Source organism: Alligator mississippiensis, chromosome 1, assembly GCF_030867095.1.
Source record: "Alligator mississippiensis isolate rAllMis1 chromosome 1, rAllMis1, whole genome shotgun sequence".
Taxonomy (NCBI): domain Eukaryota; kingdom Metazoa; phylum Chordata; order Crocodylia; family Alligatoridae; genus Alligator; species Alligator mississippiensis.
In genome coordinates this window covers 118,588,197-118,608,524 of record NC_081824.1, presented here as the reverse complement: position 1 = coordinate 118,608,524, position 20,328 = coordinate 118,588,197, and the positions used below count along the sequence as shown (strand labels likewise).

General features: G+C 46.0%; 1 protein-coding gene across 6 annotated transcripts in view; it reads left to right on the top strand.

Moving 5' to 3' along the window:
* MAP7 (microtubule associated protein 7) overlaps positions 1 to 20,328 on the top strand; it is a 204,440-nt gene that overhangs the window by 107,457 nt on the left and 76,655 nt on the right. For all 6 annotated transcript variants that reach the window (XM_059713421.1, XM_059713420.1, XM_059713417.1 and 3 more), the window contains exon 3: positions 8,760 to 8,837. In XM_059713421.1, coding sequence (XP_059569404.1) covers positions 8,760 to 8,837 — 78 coding nt within the window. The remainder of the gene's footprint in view (positions 1 to 8,759; positions 8,838 to 20,328) is intronic.

Below are 20,328 nucleotides of genomic sequence, written 5' to 3'. Positions count from 1 at the left end.
GGCAGCAAGAGGGCACAGCAGCCCCCCTGGCTCTCCAGGGACCTAGCAGACCTCCTGAGGCTAAAAAGAAAGGCCTACAAAGGATGGAGGATGGGAGTCACCTCCAAGGAGGATTATTCTGCACTGGTCCGGTCCTGTAGGGAGCAGACCAGGAAAGCCAAGGCTGCAACTGAACTCCAGCTAGCTTTGAGCATCAAGGACAATAAAAAGTCCTTTTTCAGGTATGTGGGGAGCCGGAGGAAAAGCAGGGGCAACGTTGAACCCCTGCTGAACCAGATGGGGCAACTGACAACTGACGCCCAGGAAAAAGCCAACCTATTAAATAGGTACTTTGCGTCGGTCTTTCATCAGCCCCATGGGACGCTCATGCCTGCTACAGGGCCGGGAAGTCCGGGTGAGGGTGATCCCCTGCCCTCCATTAATGCTGACTTTGTGAAGGAACATCTTGAGAAGCTGGATACCTTCAAGTCAGCCGGCCCTGACAATCTTCACCCCAGGGTACTCAAGGAGCTGGCGAGCATCATAGCCCAGCCTCTAGTGCGGATCTTTGAAAACTCTTGGCGCTCTGGTGTAGTGCCCGAAGACTGGAAGAAGGCCAACGTGGTGCCTATCTTCAAGAAAGGGGGGAAAGTGGATCCGGCTAACTATAGGCCCATCAGCCTGACTTCTATCCCGGGGAAGATCTTAGAAAAGTTTATTAAGGAGGCCATCCTTAATGGACTGGCCGACGCCAACATCTTAAGGGATAGCCAGCACGGGTTTGTTGTGGGTAGGTCTTGCTTGACCAATCTCATTTCCTTCTACGACCAGGTGACCTATCACCTGGACAAGGGAGATGAGATTGATGTCATATATCTTGACTTCAAAAAAGCCTTCGATCTGGTGTCCCATGATCGTCTCTTGGAGAAACTGGCCAATTGTCGCCTTGGGTCCCCCACGATCCACTGGCTGGAAAATTGGCTCCGGGGTCGGACCCAGAGGGTAGTAATTGATGGAAGTCACTCATCGTGGTGTCCTGTGACCAGTGGGGTCCCCCAGGGCTCTGTCCTTGGACCCATACTGTTCAACATCTTCATTAACGATGTGGACACTGGAGTCAGAAGCGGACTGGCCAAGTTCGCCGATGACACCAAACTTTGGGGCAAAGCATCCACGCCAGAAGACAGGCGGGTGATCCAGGCTGACCTGGACAGGCTCAGCAAGTGGGCGGATGAGAATCTGATGGTGTTCAACGCCGATAAATGCAAGGTTCTCCACCTTGGGAAGAAAAACCCGCAGCATCCTTATAGTTTCGGCAGTGCTATGTTGGTTAGCACTATGGAAGAAAGAGACTTGGGGGTCATCATTGACCACAAGATGAACATGAGCCTGCAATGTGATGCTGCGGCTAGTAAAGCGACCAAAACGCTGGCTTGCATCCATAGATGCTTCTCAAGCAAATCCCGGGACGTCATTCTCCCCCTGTACTCGGCCTTAGTGAGGCCGCAGCTGGAGTACTGCGTCCAGTTTTGGGCTCCACAATTCAAAAAGGATGTGGAGAAGCTTGAGAGAGTCCAGAGAAGAGCCACGCGCATGATCAGGGGTCAGGGAAGCAGACCCTACGATGACAGGTTGAGAGCCCTGGGGCTCTTTAGCCTGGAAAAGCGCAGGCTCAGGGGTGATCTGATGGCCACCTACAAGTTTATCAGGGGTGATCACCAGTATCTAGGGGAACGTTTGTTCACCAGAGCGCCCCAAGGGATGACGAGGACGAATGGTCACAAACTACTACAAGATCGTTTCAGGCTGGACATAAGGAAGAATTTCTTTACTGTCCGAGCCCCCAAGGTCTGGAACAGCCTGCCGCCGGAGGTTGTCCAAGCGCCTTCATTGAACACCTTCAAGATGAAACTGGATGCTTATCTTGCTGGGATCCTATGACCCCAGCTGACGTCCTGCCCTTTGGGCGGGGGGCTGGACTCGATGATCTTCCGAGGTCCCTTCCAGCCCTAATGTCTATGAAATCTATGAAATCCTTCCTTCCCTCTGTCCGCTCTTCCCACACCAGGAAGCAGCATGGTGAAGCAGGTGGATTGGGTCAGACATGAAGAAAGGCAGCAAGTGACTGACTTACCTCTGATGCCACAATGGCCCAGAGGGGCCTAAATTATTGAAATTATCTCTGTTATGCAGTCTATGTAATAATTAGATACAACAATCAGTAATTTGGCAAAATTACAATCTGATTTATCCAAATGTAGTCTGAGAGAGAGATTTCAATGGATATTAATTATATGGAAGGCTGTAAGAGTCTGCATTTTCCATTACTAGGATAATTAGGGACAGAAAAAGGTTGACATTGAGTGCTACATTTCTATGCGGATCCATTTTTAATGTTAACTCCCAGACTCCCCTGAAAATTCATTCTGTACTCAGCGTAAGCCTGTAATTTTGTGAAGCATGTACTGCATTTTCATTCATAGCTTAAAAGTAAAATCCCTGCTGTAAGTGCAAAATCGAATTTCAACTCTGGATCAGTGATGATAACCTCAGAACATTCCTGTCAAACGGGTTAAAATATTAAGCATTTGCAGATTATGCCCCCAAACCATGTAAGATACAATTATCTAACAGAATGAAATGAGCAGCTTAATATCAGGAAGACAAGTGCTGCACAAATAAGCAATCAGCACCTTTGTACCAATGGCTTCATCCTGCAAAGATCTTGAGCTCTCTCTGCTAAGTACAGAGCACCCTCAACTCCCATATTCCAGCTAGTATGAAGTGAGCTTTGCAGCATGCAGGATGCTAACAAGGATATCTCTGCCATCTTACTGCGGAGAATCCAGCACTTGTCACCATGATAAATAAGATGAAGAAACATATATATACACAGGCATTTTTGCACTCCTTTAGAATGCCATTCCATCTGGGTTCCTGAGTGATGCTGCCTACATATGCAAACAAACATGAGAAACAAGAGGGATAACAGGTCTTGTGAAAATTTTCTTCCTTGCTATGTATTTTAAAATGATATATGCAGGGTGTCAACTGATTGGCGGATTGAGAGCACAATTGTTGGAGTTTGGGCATGCAGCCAAATAATGAAGGATTGATTTCCAGACCTAGAAAAGACATTTTAATTAACAGAGTACAATTTGCTTCAGCACCCTTCTCTATTGCACCACCGACAGAGCAAAGGCTGCTGTGATAACTTGGTGTGCCACTTTATTTTTTTCTTTGTACCAGCATTTATTTACATTTGCACAGTCCTCAACAATACATGGAAAACCACCCATTACATGGTATACGTGCAAATCTTGTACATATGTCTGCTATATTACTTGAGACTGTTTTAGTGCATCAGACAGAAGTTCCAAGTGTACAATGGACGAGGAATAGTTGAATAGCAGAGGTTACTGTTTTTATTCCTGCCATTGTTCATGATTAGCCATCTTCTGGAACAGGCATGCTTCATTTTCCAAATAAACATTGCACCTATCAAAGGAATCTCCTCCTCCTTTCCTAGATGAACAGATGCTAGAAATTATAAAAAGAAACAGGTGGAGAATGGTATATTCTGAAAGAAGCGTCATGTGTACTACATGATCCTGAGGTCTTTGATCATTTACCAACAAATTCATATCATGCTGAATTTGTTTAAACAAATCCATGTCTTTTTTTATATATATATTGCACTTTGATTCAAATGTCTCTAACCTACTCCAGTTAGGGAAATGCAGTAAGATTTATTTTGTTTTGGCCACAGGAAGTGAGGAATCCACTGTGCTCCAGAAGGGAGTACCAGGTTAATTTTCTGTCCTGTTCCTATCTGATAAGCAGACTGCACGAGAGCTAACATTTTCTTAAACTGAACCAGAATTAAAGCTGGCATAACTCAGTATAGCTCCACACACTTCATTAACCTGGATCAATCTCTCATGTTAGCTAATGATGTGACCCAGTATATTTAGGTAAGAGATTACTTAGGCTCATGTTGGTGACTCTTTAATAGCATTAATTTGATTTGGCTACCAGTTAGTAATGAATAAACATAGTGTGATTCAGCCCCATTACATACGGTATTACATTTGTTTAATTCCATTGAATCAGGGATACATTCTCTAACCTCTGATCAGATTATATTTATCTGATTGATCATCGTTCACTGATAAGTTATTAGGTAATTAAATGTAAACCAGTCAGCAATTGGTGTTTCATCCAAGATGACATGGATCCAAAGCATCAGCATCTATTGGACCAGTTGACTTAAATCCACATTTTTCATATGTTCTAATTCAAATAGCCAGTATAAATTAGTCCATAATTATCTTGTCTTCACTTCAACATTAATTTTTGACAAACATCTTCTAATTTGGATTTAGCTATATTTAGTCTTGTTTTCTATTCTACTGTAACTTTGGAAATTACGAAAAACCTGTTTTTAAAGTTAATTAAAGCCATAGGTAAACATATACATGTCCATAGTCGGTGTGTTTGTACAATTCAGGTATTTCTGCTGTCAAGTTGCATAATTGCATGTACTGTGTATTCTGGTTGCTATTTGGCTGATTTGACAATTGCAGCAGCAGTGTTTCTACACGTAAAATAGGGTGTACATTAGTAATTACCCACCATCCATTATTAAGCAGATTCATGTTGCATCCAGACTACGCTTAGACATTTGTCATGCAGAAGATACTCCCTTTACTTCACTCAGTGTTTTAAGATTTTAAAAAAACAAACACTGGGGTCTAAGTCTCCCTAGTGTCAAAGTAACACTGAATATTTATTATATCCAAAAAAATCTTTACTGTTTTTGTGTTCTGATTTTGGTAAACTTTTCAGTACTTGTGAGGACCATATTAAATCAGTAGCTGTCCAGACTTAACTTATTTTGTTAAAGAACAAGAACAAGTAAGCAGGGACAATGTTAATGCAAAATTTCGTACATCCTCCATTTCCAGTGTACCTCAGTCCCGCTTTAGAGTCAGTATTCTGGCATGAAGTGGGAATTCAGCTTTTTGCTCCATTACTGAGCTTGCCAAAAAGTAACTAGATGGTGTCCATTATGACAGTGTTTCTGTTGTGCATCTTTTCCTCTAGGAACCAGACTGAGGCTGGCAACACATTCCCTGTTTGCCACCAAATACTCAACATGTGTACATGAGATTTTTACTGCGCAGTTGACTAATTAACTGCACAGTAAACATGTCAGCATCTACACATGTACCACTATTAGGGCACACAGAACTAATAAACTCTACAGCAGCTTTTTCATGAGCGGCAGTGCATGCATAGATGCTGCTCTGGCTGGCTAGGGCCCAGGGTGCTTCAGGGTAGGGCTAGCTGGCAAGCAGCCCCAGTGCTGAAGCACCCTCATGCCTTGGCCAGAGGGTGGCCAACCCCTCCACAGCATGTGGAGACCCATTGGAGCAGCTCTGGGCTGGCAGCCTGACCCCCCAGGTCCCCTGCCAGCCCAGGCTGCTCCAGCAGGGCTCCATGTGCAGTGCACAAATCAACTCTGCAGTTTATTACTTAAACTGTGCAGTTTATTTGTGTGGATTAATCCCATGCATAGATGTGCCCAAGTAGCATTAATTTTTTATGCTCTAGACCTGGGCTGGTTTAAAATCAGCAACATACTGAAAAGAGACTCTTTACTTGTTATCACTGATCCTTGACATGATCCAGTCTCCCAGAGAGACTGCTTTTTTTAAAGTTTTTAATAGTCAAGTTACAAAGTCTTGACTAGTGATTTTCAACCAGGGTGATATGAGACCCTTTTAAGGGTTCTGGAGGGTGGAAACACTTGCGTGTGATTCTCAAGATCAGGGCCATCCCTGCGGGGGAGGGGGGCAAATCAGGGTGACCACCCCGGGCTCTGCGCTTTGGGGGGGGGGGCCCATGGAGCTGGGCAGAGTGGTGTGGCAACTCTGCGCTGCTGCCAACTTCATGTCCAGTCCCTTGGCACCCTGGAGTCCACCGCCAAATCCGGCATCTCCGGGCTCTCACACCCCCCTGCCACCAAATCAGGTGCATCTGGATGGTGCATCCGGATGCTCCCCCCCACGCCAAATCCTCTGCTGGCTTCCTTGTGTTCAGGGGTGGGGCCCTGCACCCTGCTCAGGTTGTCTCTGCTCAAGATTGTAGGAATCCATAATGTCCAAGACGTTCTGAGCACTTATGGTCTTTTTGAGTTCATTGCAACAGAAGAATTACTCTGTTGTTTTTCTGTAGACAAAAATGAGTGAAAGCTAAAATCTGAGCTTATCTGAGAGGGTGGCTTGAGTCTAATAAGGGGCACCTTGAGTCCAAAAACAGGTTGAAAGCCACTGGTCTTGACTTTCTTCAGTTGATAAAACTATCCTCTTTTGTTCCAGTATCATACTATACTGTGTATATGTGGTACATAAAACCTTGCATAGCCCTAAAATACCTCAAGAATTCGGTGGGAGACTCAGTGTCATATTGTTAACTATTACAGACCTCACAGCACCTCAGTTAAGAGCTATTACAGTGTTAAGATCCAGCTCATATGTTTCACGGCATACACTTTTCTATAGTCCTGTAAAATGGCTTTCTGTATGTTCAGTGTATTGTACAGTAAGAATATTCTGCAGCGTGAATCTTCTGCAGAAGGGTTACAGAATAATATACAGTGTTGTCTTGGAAATTACAATGTTGAATCAATGGGGTATTGCAGTTTTTAGTCTATAAAGATGGATGCAAAGTATAAATTCTTTGTTCAGCTAGTTATTATTATTCTGCCCTAAAAACATGGCTACATTCAGCAAAATATGCAAGCTTGTTCTTAACTTATAAGTATGCTATGGCAGTACTAATGTGCTTGATGTGAAGCACATAAGTACTGTATCAAGGCCATTATGCTTCAGGAAGTCTTTGTCTTTACTGCCTCCCTGCCAAACTTGGGCCTACCACCAAGGAAATTAGGTCCTCCCAGTCACTTCTGCATTGTGCTTGCCAAAGCCCAGGAGTTAAGCAATGTAGGTGGCCTAGAATCATCCCATGTAGGTGCCCTGTCAGTAGTACTGGGCAATCCAAGACAGAGCCTAGGGAACACACTCAGGACAGCGTAGTTTGTCTGTTGCCTGATTGCTGAGTGTAGGTGTTCAGGACACTGTTTCCCACCACATTCTCTTAAAAAAACTTGGTGACTGTGGCAGTGATGCCTACACAGTCAAATGGGTGGCAAATTCTGTAGATCGTCACACCCAGAGAGTGGTGGTGGATGGGTCATTTTCGACCTGGAGAGATGTGGGCAGTGGAGTCCCCCAGGGCTCGGTCCTGGGCCCTGTACTGTTCAACATTTTTATCAGTGATCTGGATGTGGGTGTGGAAAGCACACTGTCCAAATTCACTGACAACACCAAGTTGTGGGGCGAGATGAGCACGCTGGAGGGGAGGGACTGAATCCAGCTAGATCTAGACAGGTTACAGAGGTGGGCGGATGAGAATAGGATGAAATTCAACACAGACAGGTGCAAGGTGCTGCATCTAGGGAGAAGGAACCAGCAACACACCTATAGGCTGGGGAACACCCTTCTTGTCAATATGGTGGCAGAAAGGGACCTTGGAGTTATTGTTGACTCCAGGATGAACATAAGCTGCCAAGGTGAGGAAGTGGTCAGTAAGGCTAGCTGCATCTTGTCATGCATCCACAGATGCATCATAAGCAGGTCCAAGGAGGTGATCCTTCCCTTCTATGCAGCTTTGGTCAGGCCACAGTTGGAATACTGTGTCCAGTTCTGGGCACCACACTTCAAGAGGGATGTGGCTAGCATTGAGAGGGTCCAGAGGAGGGCCACTCTCATGGTCAGGGGGCAGCAGGGCAGGCCCTACGAAGAGGGGCTGAAGGGCCTGAACCTAATTAGCCTCCACAAGAGAAGGCTGATAGGGGATCTGGTGGCTGTTTACAAACTCACCAGGGGGGACCAGCGGGGATTGGGTGAGGCTCTGTTCCCCCGGGCACCACCCAGGGTTACTAGGAAGAACGGCCACAAATTGTTAGAGAGAAGGTTCAGGCTGGACATCAGGAGACATTACTTTACTGTTAGGGTTGCCAGGTGCTGGATTGGGCTCCCAAGTAAGGTGGTGCTCTCTCCTACCTTGGGGGTCTTCAAGAGGAGGCTGGACAGATATTTGGCTGCGGTGATATGATCCCGGCACCTGTTTCTGCCCGGGGCAGGGGGGTCAGACCTGATGATCTGTTTAGGTGCCTTCCAACCCTAAACACTATGATGCTAAGTACTATGATACTAGGTAGAATGGGATTGAATGGGCAGGACATATTTCCTTGGCGGTTGTTCCAAGTTTGGCAGGGAGATGGTTATAAACATGGCCTAAAATACCTGTGGTGTTGCAGTTTCTGTGCAGCAGCTTATAAAGCTTCATCCCTGAAATCAGTTGATTTTGTTTTCTTTTTTATCAGAGCTGTGTCATATTTTCCATATTTAACAAAGTGATTGTTAAAGTTACAGTCCTGAAACTTTAAATAAATAGTCTAGCTGTAATAACAGCTAATTTTGCTAGCAATCAGGGTGGCCACTTTTACCATAGAGCTTGCAGCAAGGGCTTAACTTTACCCTTTTTTCCTTTACTGTAATTAGAATGGGTTCACAATTGTATTAAGCTGTCTTTGCTAAATAGGTATTTTTGAGGCATCTTTGAGAGTTATAGCTGCCTGTTAGTCGCTGTTATAACAAGATTGTATTTCCTGTTACTAGATTTTAATCTGTCTTCCTGATTTTTTCCCCCAGATCAACCCCCAGTACTGAAGGTTGATGACAGACAACGACTTGCAAGGGAACGGAGGGAGGAACGAGAGAAGCAGTTAGGTAAGATATGCTCTGTGTTATTTAGCAGGTATAATTTTGTAGACTGTAATCTAAGTCTAGAAATCCATTATTCTAATATGCTTTTAGCAGCAAAAGGTAAATGGATGGAATTAAAAATTCAATAACGTCCTTTTAGATGTGCCATTACATCTTGAAGGCAGACCTTGTGTTCATGCATATCTGAGTATTTGTCATTAGTGAAGCTCTTGTATGCATGTTACATCTCTTTACATTATTGAACCAAATGGACCAAAGTCTACCCTTGATTATACCAAGATAAGTGCAAAGTGACTTCATTGACATCAGGGAAGGTTCTCCAGATTCAGACTTGTGTAAATGAGAGCAGAATTTCTTTCTAAATATAAGAGATCCATTCTGTATTGTGCATAAAATAAGATGGAAAAACAGGATGTCAGCATGTAGATTGAGTTTTCTGATACTTGGTGTTTTGATCATGCGTGTGTGGGGTTTTTACATATTGTATATTAATGGTGTCTATTAATGACACTCAAGTAAAAACGTGTACATCCCATATTTGAATGTATACAATACTCTTAACTAGATTATCCAAGTGCATGTTTACACCAACATTAACAGGAAAGTAGCTATTTTCAGTGCAGATATAACATAACAGAACAAGCTGAAAACTATTGTCATTGTATTTTACTTGCACAGAACTGCCAATAATAAATCTCACTCCTCTCCACTGAAAAAAAAAAAAATTATTCTTACTGGGTGGTAGTCCCCTTTCTGCGAGATCGTGCAGAATGGCTGATGCACCATTTAAGTCTTGCATGTCATAAAAATGCAGTTGGAGTGATGTGTAAACCTTGTTTTGTTCTGACTTCAGCACTGGGTATAAATTTCATTTATTGTGTATTGGCTCAGCTGTCATATATTGAATTTACAATCTTGCTGATGATGTTATGTATGTACACCAATCTAAATGTGCCATTAATTAACACAGATTTCTTTTTCTGAATGACTAGTAATATTTGCATGTACTGATCCATTTTTAAAGCAATCTCCCCTTAATAGATAAATCTTTCATAAAAGTATTTCGTTTTTTATTTGGCCTTTGCTAAAGGAAACTGAGGAAAGTAGTGGCTGTATAAATAAGTCTGGAATTTAAATCGAACCAAATAGTTTGATCTGTGCAAAAGTGCCAAACTACTTTGTTATCTTGTGCCACGTGATATCGTTCTCCCCCAAAATGTTAAGGGATTAGTTATTTTTTCTTCATCAAAGTATCAAATAAAATTTCAGTGCAAAGTCCAATGCTTAGGATGGAACAATAGCATGCACAAATACAGACAGGGTTGGGGAGTGACTGGCTAGGCTGCAGTTTTGCAGAAAAGTACCCAACAATCACAGTGAATCATAAGCTAAATATGAGCCAACAGTGTGCTCTTCCGGAAAAAGAGCCAAAACCATATTGGGCTTCGTTAATAGGAATGCGACTGGCAAATAGAGGGAAGTAATTCTTCTATTCTATTTGGCAGTAGTAAGGCCTCATCTGGAGTATTGTGTCTAGTTTTGGGCTGCTCACTTCGAGAAATATGTGGACAGAAAGAGTCCAGCAGAGAATGACACAAATGCTTAGAGGTCTGGGAAACATGATTTATGAGGACAGACTGAAAGAACTAGGTTTATTTAGTCTGGAGAATAGAAGAGTGAGGGGGGATTTGATAAGTCTTCCAATACCTGAAGGGTGGTTATGTGGAGGATGAGTCTAGACTATTCTCCATAGCCATAGGGGACAGGGCAAAGACAATAGTTTAAAATTGTCATAAGGGAAATTTAGGTTGGGTATTAGGAAGAACTTTCTCTCTATGAGGGTGATTAAGCATTGAAACAGGCTTCCTTAGTGTGGAGAGGCAGAATCTCTATCCTTGGATGTTTTTTAAGAATAGATTTAATGGTCATTGACTGGGATGGTTTAGTGAGGGACAACCCTGCCTGGAGCAGGGGGTTGAATTAGATGACCTCATGAGGTCCCTTCCAACCCTAGCACTATGAGTTTACACAAAAAAGGGAGAAGCCAATTGAATTTGAAATATTATGGTTATAAATGTTTTGAATGGAAGTGTTCATTTCTGTGGATTTTTGATGAGTTGCCTCAAGCTTGCAAAGCGGGACAGGTGATAAACTGTCACACATCCCATGTCCCATTCCCTGAGGCCATAAACCAAGGTAAGAAGTAGTCTGTCAGTTATTCATCTGGTGCCTTGCTTCTTGCCATCTTAGCAGCAGAGTACATGTACCATGTGCCTTTTTTGGAAATTGCCAACCCCAAATGTGGTATATGCCTGGCCAGTGAAGTTCTCCCTTCCCATAAAAAGCTTTGATCCTGAACAGCATTATGGACTCTCTGCACCTTTCTTGGGAGTTTCAGATACTCAGAATGTGCTAAACTAATTTTCAGAGTGGTTATGCTGCAAATTTAGGCCAAGCAGAACACAAAAATCCCTCCAAAGGAAGTGCCAGTTATCACAAAGTCAAAGAAACAGGAAGCATTTAAACATGAAGGGATGTGCACAGTTGTACATGCAGAACAGCCACAACAATTGCTACAGAGTAAGAGCTAATAAGCTCTAAGGCAATGGTGTTAGAGCCAGGTGAGTGGTATAGGGCCAGTCCATGGGCTAGGTCCAGCGCATGAGGTCTGTTCATGGGTGTGATTTGGTGTGTTGGCCTGGCTGTGCACACCGGCCTGACACCACATGCAGCCCTATCTCATGTGCTGGATCTGACTGCTTGCCAGCTTGAATCTGCACACTGGATCTGGATGGGTGCTGACCTGACCTCATACACCAGTGCAATCTAGCACCCAAGGTTACATCGTCTGACCTGAAGGGCTCCTCATGGATTTGGATATTTGGCAGCAGGGAACTGCAATTAACACTGCCACTGCTTCACCACTGATAAGTTTTTGGAACTGTAGGAGAACCCACGGGCCAGATGACATGTCCTTGTAAACTGGATCTGACCCACAGGCCAGAAGTTGAGCACCCCAGGTCTCACGTCTCAACTCCAGACAGGACTTGATTGTTGCTAATGCAAATGCTGATGAACCAGACTTATGTGCTTCACCCAGATGGTCACAGAACTGGAACTGAGCAAATACATCCCTCTAACCCATGCTGTTGCTGTTGCCCTACCGTGTCATGGCACTGGTGTTGACAATAAGATGGTAAAAGACAAAATGAGAAGTAGCTGTTTGCTTTCAGGATAGTGCTTCTGTACCTTTTGAGCACTGATGGTCCTTTCTCGTATGTCAAGAATTGGATAAATCCCCTTAACTTGTCATTGCCTTCTGCTTGCTAAATGCACCTGGCTCGATGATTGACAGAGAGCCTTTTTATCAGCTTGCCTGTCTCTGTCTAGAAGAATGTATGCAGCGTAAGAGTTGATCCTCTCTCTTTTGATAGTAGTAGCCTTATCTTCTCTGGGGATGAGTTTTATTCCACTCTTCTTCACAAATGCCTTCTTGATTACTCAGCCCTTTAAACTTGGTAAATGAAAACTAAATTACTCTGCATCAACTCTTGAAGGCCAGCAGGCAGAGCTGGCAGCTTGGAAGGTGGCCAGTGCTCAGGGTTCTGTGTTGGTTCCCCTGGACAGGGCTCCCTGTAACCATCCGCATTCATTAATAACTGTGAGGAAAATGCCTTTTTCTTTTGCATTGTGCTGCTGCTATGCTTGACCCTCTCCGTTTTGTGAGGAATGTCTTTGATGCAACAACTGGCATGAGAGATCCCTGTGTGCTATTGAATATGCCCTTTATACAGTGATATGCTCTGTCGTGATATGCCATATTTTAACTTGATAAAACAAGCTGTGTGGCAAAGGGGGCCTTTGGCTGACTTTGAATGCATCTCATTTTGATGCAAAGACCTTTTTTCTTTTGTTTTCATGGAGATGGAAGGCACAGTGCTGTAATCCTCTAGCAATTTAACTCTCCTGTTTCAGCCATTTATTACAATCACAACTGTTAATTTGAGGTTACAGATAGGCAGGAAAAGAGACAAACACAACAGACAAAGGAAGAAAGCAGGAGCCATGAGAAGGGTTTCATCTCTTGTTTTCTAGTTAGCTGTACCACCCTTAGCTGCACCACCCCTCCTTTGCAACATAAGTGCATTGTACCCTTCTTGTGCTCTCCACAATGGATTCCAATAACATTTCAATCCAAGGTCATAGTTTTGGATCTTGTCTTCAAGGTTTCTTGTGGTTTGGGTCTAGGATATCTAAAATAGCTATCTAAATCTCTGTGTGTCCAGGCCAACAACTGCTAAAACAGTGAGAGTGAAGCTCAGTGAACTGGATCTTAGGATTTTGTTTTCATGAGTCTCACAATCTCTGGTGCTTTTCCAAAGTTCTGACTTCAGGAAAAGTTATTATAGGAAAAGCTCAGGTCTCATGATGGCTGAGAACAACTTAGAGTGACCTTGAATCAAATTTTTAGGCCCTTAAACCAGAAGGCAAATTAAAGGACCCCAGGCAAGAGGGCGCAAAAGCCCCCGTGGCTTACCAAAAGCATACAGGAACATCTCCTGGCTAAAAGGGAGGCCAATGGAAGGGAGGGGCCATCACCAGGGAGGACTACACCTCGGTTGCTCAGTGCTGCAGGGGGGCGGTCAGGAAGGTCAAGGTGGAGATGGATCTGGGACTAGCTACCCAGATCAAGGACAACAGGAAGTCCTTTTTTAAATACATAGGGGGTAAAAAGAAGGTGTACCGGGTAACGTGGGGCCTCTGCAAGACACACTAGGAAATCTGGTCGTCACACCAGATGACAAAGCTAACCTATTTAACAATTTCTTTGCCTCCATTTTCCTGAGCAGGGACTGGGTCACCCCCCCCAACCCCCCCGACCAGGACCTCTGTAGGCCCCAGGGGAGGTGCACCCAGACCTAGGGTTAGTGAAGATCTAGTCAGGGAACTTCTGGAGGGACTGGATATATTTAAATCACCTGATGATCTCCACCCCAGAGTGCTGAGGGAATTAGCAGAGGTCATTGTGGGACCCCTGGCATTGCTTTACCAGCACTCATGGTGCTCTGGTGTGGTGCCAGAGGACTGGAAAAGGGCCAATGTGGTTCCCATTTTCAAAAAAGGGAGGAAGGAGGACCCAGGAAACTATAAGCCAGTCAGTCTTACCTCGGTCCTGGGTAAGCTTTTTGAGAGAATTATCATAGCGCATGTCCATGAGGAGCCAGCAGGGGAGATTATGCTTAGGAGCAACCAACATGAGTTCATTAGAGGCAGGTCCTGTCAGACCAACCTGGTGGCCTTCTACAACCAGGTCACAAAATCCTTAGATGCAGGGGTAGCAGTGGACGCAGTCTTCCTGGACTTTAGGAAGGCCTTCGACACTGTCTCTCACCCTATTCTCATTAAAAAACTAGGGGACTGTGGCATCGACACCTACACAATCAAATGGGTTACTAACTGGCTGGGCCACACCAGTGGTGGTGGATGGGTCATTTTTGACCTGGAGGGATGTGGGCAGTGGGGTTCCCCAGGGCTTGGTCCTCAGGCCCCCACTGTTCAACATCTTCATCAGCGACTTGGATGAGGGAGTAAAAAGCACCCTGTTCAAATTTGAAGACGGCACTAAGATGTGGGGGGGAAGTGGGCATGCTAGAAGGGAGGAATAGGCTGAAATTGAACCTAGACAGGTTACAGGGGCGGGCAGATGAGAACAGGATGGGTTTCAATACTGACAAGTGTAAGGTGCTGCACCTGGGGAGGAAGAACCAGCAGCATACCTACAGGCTGGGGAACTCCCTTCTTGTCAAAGCAGAGGCAGAAAAGGATCTTGGAGTCATTATTGATGCCAAAATGATCATATGCTGACAGTGTGAGGACGCTGTCAGGAAGGCTAACCACACCTTGTCATGCATCCACAGATGCATCACGAGCAGGTCCAAGGAGGTGATCTTCCCCCTCTATGTGGCACTGGTCAGGCCACAGTTGGAGTACTGCATCCAGTTCTGGGCACCGCACTTAAGATGGGATGTGGTCAACATGGAGAGGGTCCAGAGGAGGGCCACTCACATGATCAGGGGGCAGCAGGGCAGGCCCTGTGAGGAGAGGCTAAGGGACCCGAACCTGTTCAGCCTCCACTAGAGAAGGCTGAGGGGGGATCTAGTGGCCGTTTACAAACTAGTCAGGGTTGACCAGCAGGCATTGGGGGAGTCCCTGTTCCCCTAAGCACTTCCAGGAGTGACAAGAAATAACAGTCACAGGCTGGCAGAGGGTAGATTTAGACTAGCTATAAGGAGGTGCTACTTCAGTGTCAGGGCGGCTAGGATCTGGAACCAACTTCCAAGAGAAGTGGTGCTGGCTCCTACCCTGGGGGTCTTTAAGAGGAGGCTAGATGAATACCTTGCTGGGGTCATTTGACCCCAGTACTCTTTTCTGCCATGGCAGGGGGTTGGACTTGGAGATCTGCTCAGGTCCCTTCCAACCCTTCAAACTATGAAACTATGAAGATTTCTTTGTTGTAAAAGTCCTGTGGTTTTTTTTGGAGGGGGAGGTCTGATTCATAATATGTGAGTGCTTGGGGTTGCAAATAGGCTGTACAGAAAGGACAGGGTGGGGAAGAAAGGGGGAGCGGTTACGCTCTTTGTCAATGAGCAATATACCTTGACCCTCATCAAGACGGAATCGAAGGATGAAGAAGTAGAAGGATTGTGGGTTAGGTTACATGGGGGGCAAGGAGAAAGGGATTTGGTGGTAGGGGTCTGCTACAGACCCCCACACCAAGGGGAAGAACTAGATTTGGGGCTCCTGAGGCAGCTCTCGGAGACCATAAAAGCTAAGGAGGTGGTAGTCATGGGGGACCTAAACTACCCAGACATCTGCTGGGAGATGCAGACAGCAAAGTCCCACCGTTCACGCAGGTTCCTATCCTGTGTACAGGACCTCCACCTGACGCAGGAGGAACACGGTCCCACTAGGGGGAATGCCTTACTGGATCTTTTATTGGCAATGGGGGATGATATGGTAGGGGACCTACACATCGGTGGCCATCTGGGGAACAGTGATCACCTAATAATAGAATTCTTCATAAGACGTTGAGTGGGTAAGGTAACTAGTAGGGTGAAAGTGATAGACTTTAGGAAAGCTGATTTCAATGAACTCAGGCTATTAGTCAAGGACGCACTGCAGAGTAGGAGTTTTGAAGTGATGGGAGCCCAAGAAGGGTGGCTGTGCCTTAAGGAAATGATCCTTCAGACACAAAGGGAGATGATCCCGATGCGAGGAAAAAGAGGGAAAGCGGCCAGGAGGCTTCCTTGGCTGACCAGAGAAATCCAGGGAAGCCTGCGGACTAAAAGGGGAGCATATAAAAAGTGGAAACAGGGAGAGATTACCAAAGAGGAGTATACCTCCTCTGCTCGCACTTGTAGGGAGGCAGTTAGGCGGGCCAAAGCTACCATGGAGCTGAGGATGGCATCCCAAGTAAAGGATAACAAGAAATTGTTTTTTAGATATATAGGGAGTAAAAGGAAGACCCAGGGTGGAATAGGACCCCTACTAAATGGGCAGAAGCAATTGGTGACGGACAGGGGGGACAAGGCTGAACTCCTCAATGAGTTCTTTGCCTCAGTGTTCCTAAGTGAGGGGCAGGACAAGGCTCTCACTGGGGTTGTAGAGAGGCAGCAGCAAGGCGCCAGACTTCCATGCGTAGACCCTGAGATGGTGCAGAGTCACTTAGAGGAACTGGATGCCTTTAAGTTGGCAGGCCCAGATGAGCTCCATCTGAGGGTACTGAAGGCACTGGCCGACGTCATTGCACAGCCACTGGCGGGAATATTTGAACGCTCATGGCGCACAGGCCAAGTCCCAGAGGACTGGAAAAGGGCCAGTGTGGTCCCCATTTTCAAGAAGGGGAGGAAGGAGGACCCAGGCAACTATAGGCCAGTCAGTCTCACCTCCATCCTAGGCAAAGTCTTTGAAAAAATTATCGAGGCTCACATTTGCGAGAGCCCGGCAAGACAAATTATGCTGAGGGGAAACCAGCACGGGTTCGTAGCAGGCAGATCATGCCTAACTAATCTAGTCTCTTTTTATGACCAGGTTACGAAACGCCTGGACGTGGGAGTAGGGGTTGATGTCGTATACTTAGACTTCAGGAAGGCCTTCGATACGGTATCCCACCCCATACTGGTGAACAAGTTAAGAGGCTGTGACTTGGATGACTACACAGTCCAGTGGGTGACGAATTGGCTAGAGGGTCGCACCCAGAGAGTCATAGTGGATGGGTCGGTTTTGACCTGGAAGGGTGTGGGCAGTGGGGTCCCGCAGGGCTCGGTCCTTGGACCGATACTCTTCAGTGTCTTCATCAGCGACTTGGACGAGGGAGTGAAGTGTACTCTGTCCAAGTTTGCAGATGACACAAAACTATGGGGAGAAGTGGACACGCCTAAGGGCAGGGAAGAGCTGCAAGCAGACCTGGATAGGTTGGACAAGTGGGCAGAAAATAACAGAATGCAATTCAACAAGGAGAAATGCAAAGTGCTGCACCTAGGGAGGAAAAATGTCCAGCATACCTACTGCCTAGGAAATGACCTGCTGGGTGGCACAGAAGCGGAAAGGGATCTTGGAGTCCTGGTGGACTCCAAGATGAACATGAGTCGGCAGTGTGACGAAGCCATCAGAAAAGCTAATGGCACTTTATCGTGCATCAGCAGATGCATGATGAATAGATCCAAAGAGGTGATATTTCCCCTCTATCGGGTGTTGGTCAGACCTCAGTTGGAATACTGTGTGCAATTCTGGGCACTGCACTTCAAGAGGGATGGATAACCTGGAGAGGGTCCAGAGAAGGGCCACTCGTATGGTTAAGGGCTTGGAGGCCAAACCCTACGAGGAGAGACTAGAGAACCTGGACCTTTTCAGCCTCCGCAAGAGAAGGTTGAGAGGCAACCTTGTGGCTGCCTATAAGTTCATCATGGGGGCACAGAAGGGAATTGGTGAGGTTTTATTCACCAAGGCGCTCCCAGGGGTTACAAGAAATAATGGCCACAAGCTAGCAGAGAGCAGATTTAGACTGGAAATTAGGAAGAACTTCTTCACAGTTAGAGTGGCCAGGGTCTGGAATGGGCTCCCAAGGGAGGTGGTGCTCTCCCCTACCCTGGGGGTCCTCAAGAGGAGGTTGGATAGGCATCTATCTGGGGTCATCTAGACCCAGCACGCTTTCCTGCCTATGCAGGGGGTCGGACTCGATGATCTATTGAGGTCCCTTCCGACCCTAACATCTATGAATCTATGAATCTACACTGAAATGCTACATTCTGTGTTTCCCAAACTTTTGATAGCTAAGGCACACCTTATTTTCTGGATTAAAATTGGTGGCGTACTGCACTCTTACATGCAGAAAGGCATGTGTGGGTGTGTTGTTTTTTCCCCAGAACATATTACATTCCCCTGCTAGAGGAAGTCATACCAGTGCTGAGATGCACTGTTAAAAAATGACACCAAATACATCTTTCTTTAAGCAAAGGATTAGTTTCTATACTAATGGTTTTCAAGCTTTTCAGCCTCATCTTCCATAACCTTTCTGAATTCCATGGCATCTCAGTTGAAAATCACTGAGATGGATCTAAATTCAGAAAAGATATAGAGGGGGCATGTGGCCCCTGTCGGGGGCAGTTTGTGAGCTGTGCAGAGGGGCTCCTGAGCAGCCCCCCTGTACAGTCTCCCCACATTCCTCCACAGCCACCCACATCCCCCCCACCTCCCTCCCCACCCCTCTCCTGCAAAACCTACATTCCCCCAGCACACACCCTGCATGCCCAGCTGCCAGACAGGATGAGACCTGTTGGCAGGACCTGTAGCTGCAGGGGCAGCTGTCACCACATCCTGGTTAGTGAAGGGGTCAGGGGGAGCTCTAACTGCTCTATGATAAGAAAACCAAAGGCAAACAGCAAAACATGTAAGTATTTAGAATTCATTTTATTATGATGATAGACACTGGCAGGCTTCCAAATTGCTTTAACACTGTATCATAGATTTCATAGACGTTAGGGCTGGAAGGGACCTCGAAGGTCAACAACTCCAGCCCCCTGCCAGGGGCAGGAAGTCAGCTAGGGTCAAAGGACCCCAGCAAGATGAGCATCCAGGCGTTTCTTGAATGTGTCCAGAGTAGGTGCCTGCACCACATCTGGAGGGAGTCTATTCCAGGTCCTGGGGGCTCGTACAGTAAAGAAATTTTTTATTATGTCCAGCCTAAAATGGTCTTGTAGGAGTTTACGATCGTTGGTCCTTGTTTTTCCTTGGGGCGCTCTGGTGAACAGACATTCTCCCAGATCCTGATGAACACCCCTGGTGTACTTCTAGGCAACCACCAGGTCCCCCCTGAGCCTGTGCTTTTCCATGCTGAAGGGTCTCATGGCTCTCAGCCTCTCTTCATAGGGCCTATTCTCTTTTCCTCTGGTCATGCACATGGCTCTCCTCTGAACTCTCTCAAGCTTCTTGACATCCTTCTTGAATCGTGGAGCCCAGAAATGGATGCAGTACTCCAGCTGCAGCCTTACCAAGGCCTCCAGCTGCAGCCTCACCAGTGGGAGGATGATATCCTGAGGTTTACTTGAAGCATCTGTGGATGCAAGCCAGAGTTTTGTTTGCTTTACCAGCTGCGACATCGCATTGGTGGCTCAAGTTCATCTTGTGGTCAATCATGAGTAAAGCGACCAAAACGCTGGCTTGCATCCATAGATGCTTCTCAAGCAAATCCCGGGACGTCATTCTCCCCCTGTACTCGGCCTTAGTGAGGCCACAGCTGGAGTACTGCGTCCAGTTTTGGGCTCCACAATTCAAAAAGGATGTGGAGAAGCTTGAGAGAGTCCAGAGAAGAGCCACGCGCATGATCAGAGGTCAGGGAAGCAGACCCTACGATGACAGGCTGAGAGCCCTGGGGCTCCTTAGCCTGGAAAAGCGCAGGCTCAGGGGTGATCTGATGGCCACCTACAAGTTTATCAGGGGTGACCACCAGCATCTGGGGGAACGTTTGTTCACCAAAGCGCCCTAAGGGATGACGAGGTCGAATGGTCACAAACTACTACAAGATCGTTTCGGGCTGCACATAAGGAAGAATTTCTTTACTGTTCGAGCCCCCAAGGTCTGGAACAGCCTGCCACCGGAGGTTGTTCAAGCGCCTTCATTGAACACTTTCAGGATGAAACTGGATGCTTATCTTGCTGGGATCCTATGACCCCAGCTGACTTCCTGCCCTTTGGGCGGGGGGCTGGACTCGATGATCTTCCGAGGTCCCTTCCAGCCCTAATGTCTATGAAATCTATGAAATGACCCCCAAGTCTCTTTCAGCAGTGGATGTATATGTATCAATAAAACATTGCCCAACTGATCGCTCTCTCTTTCTCTCTCTATAGATATATATCTAGATAGATATCTAGATAGATAGATAGATAGATAGTGGTTTTTTTGTTTTAATTGTGGAGGAACATGGATTTTGGGGTAT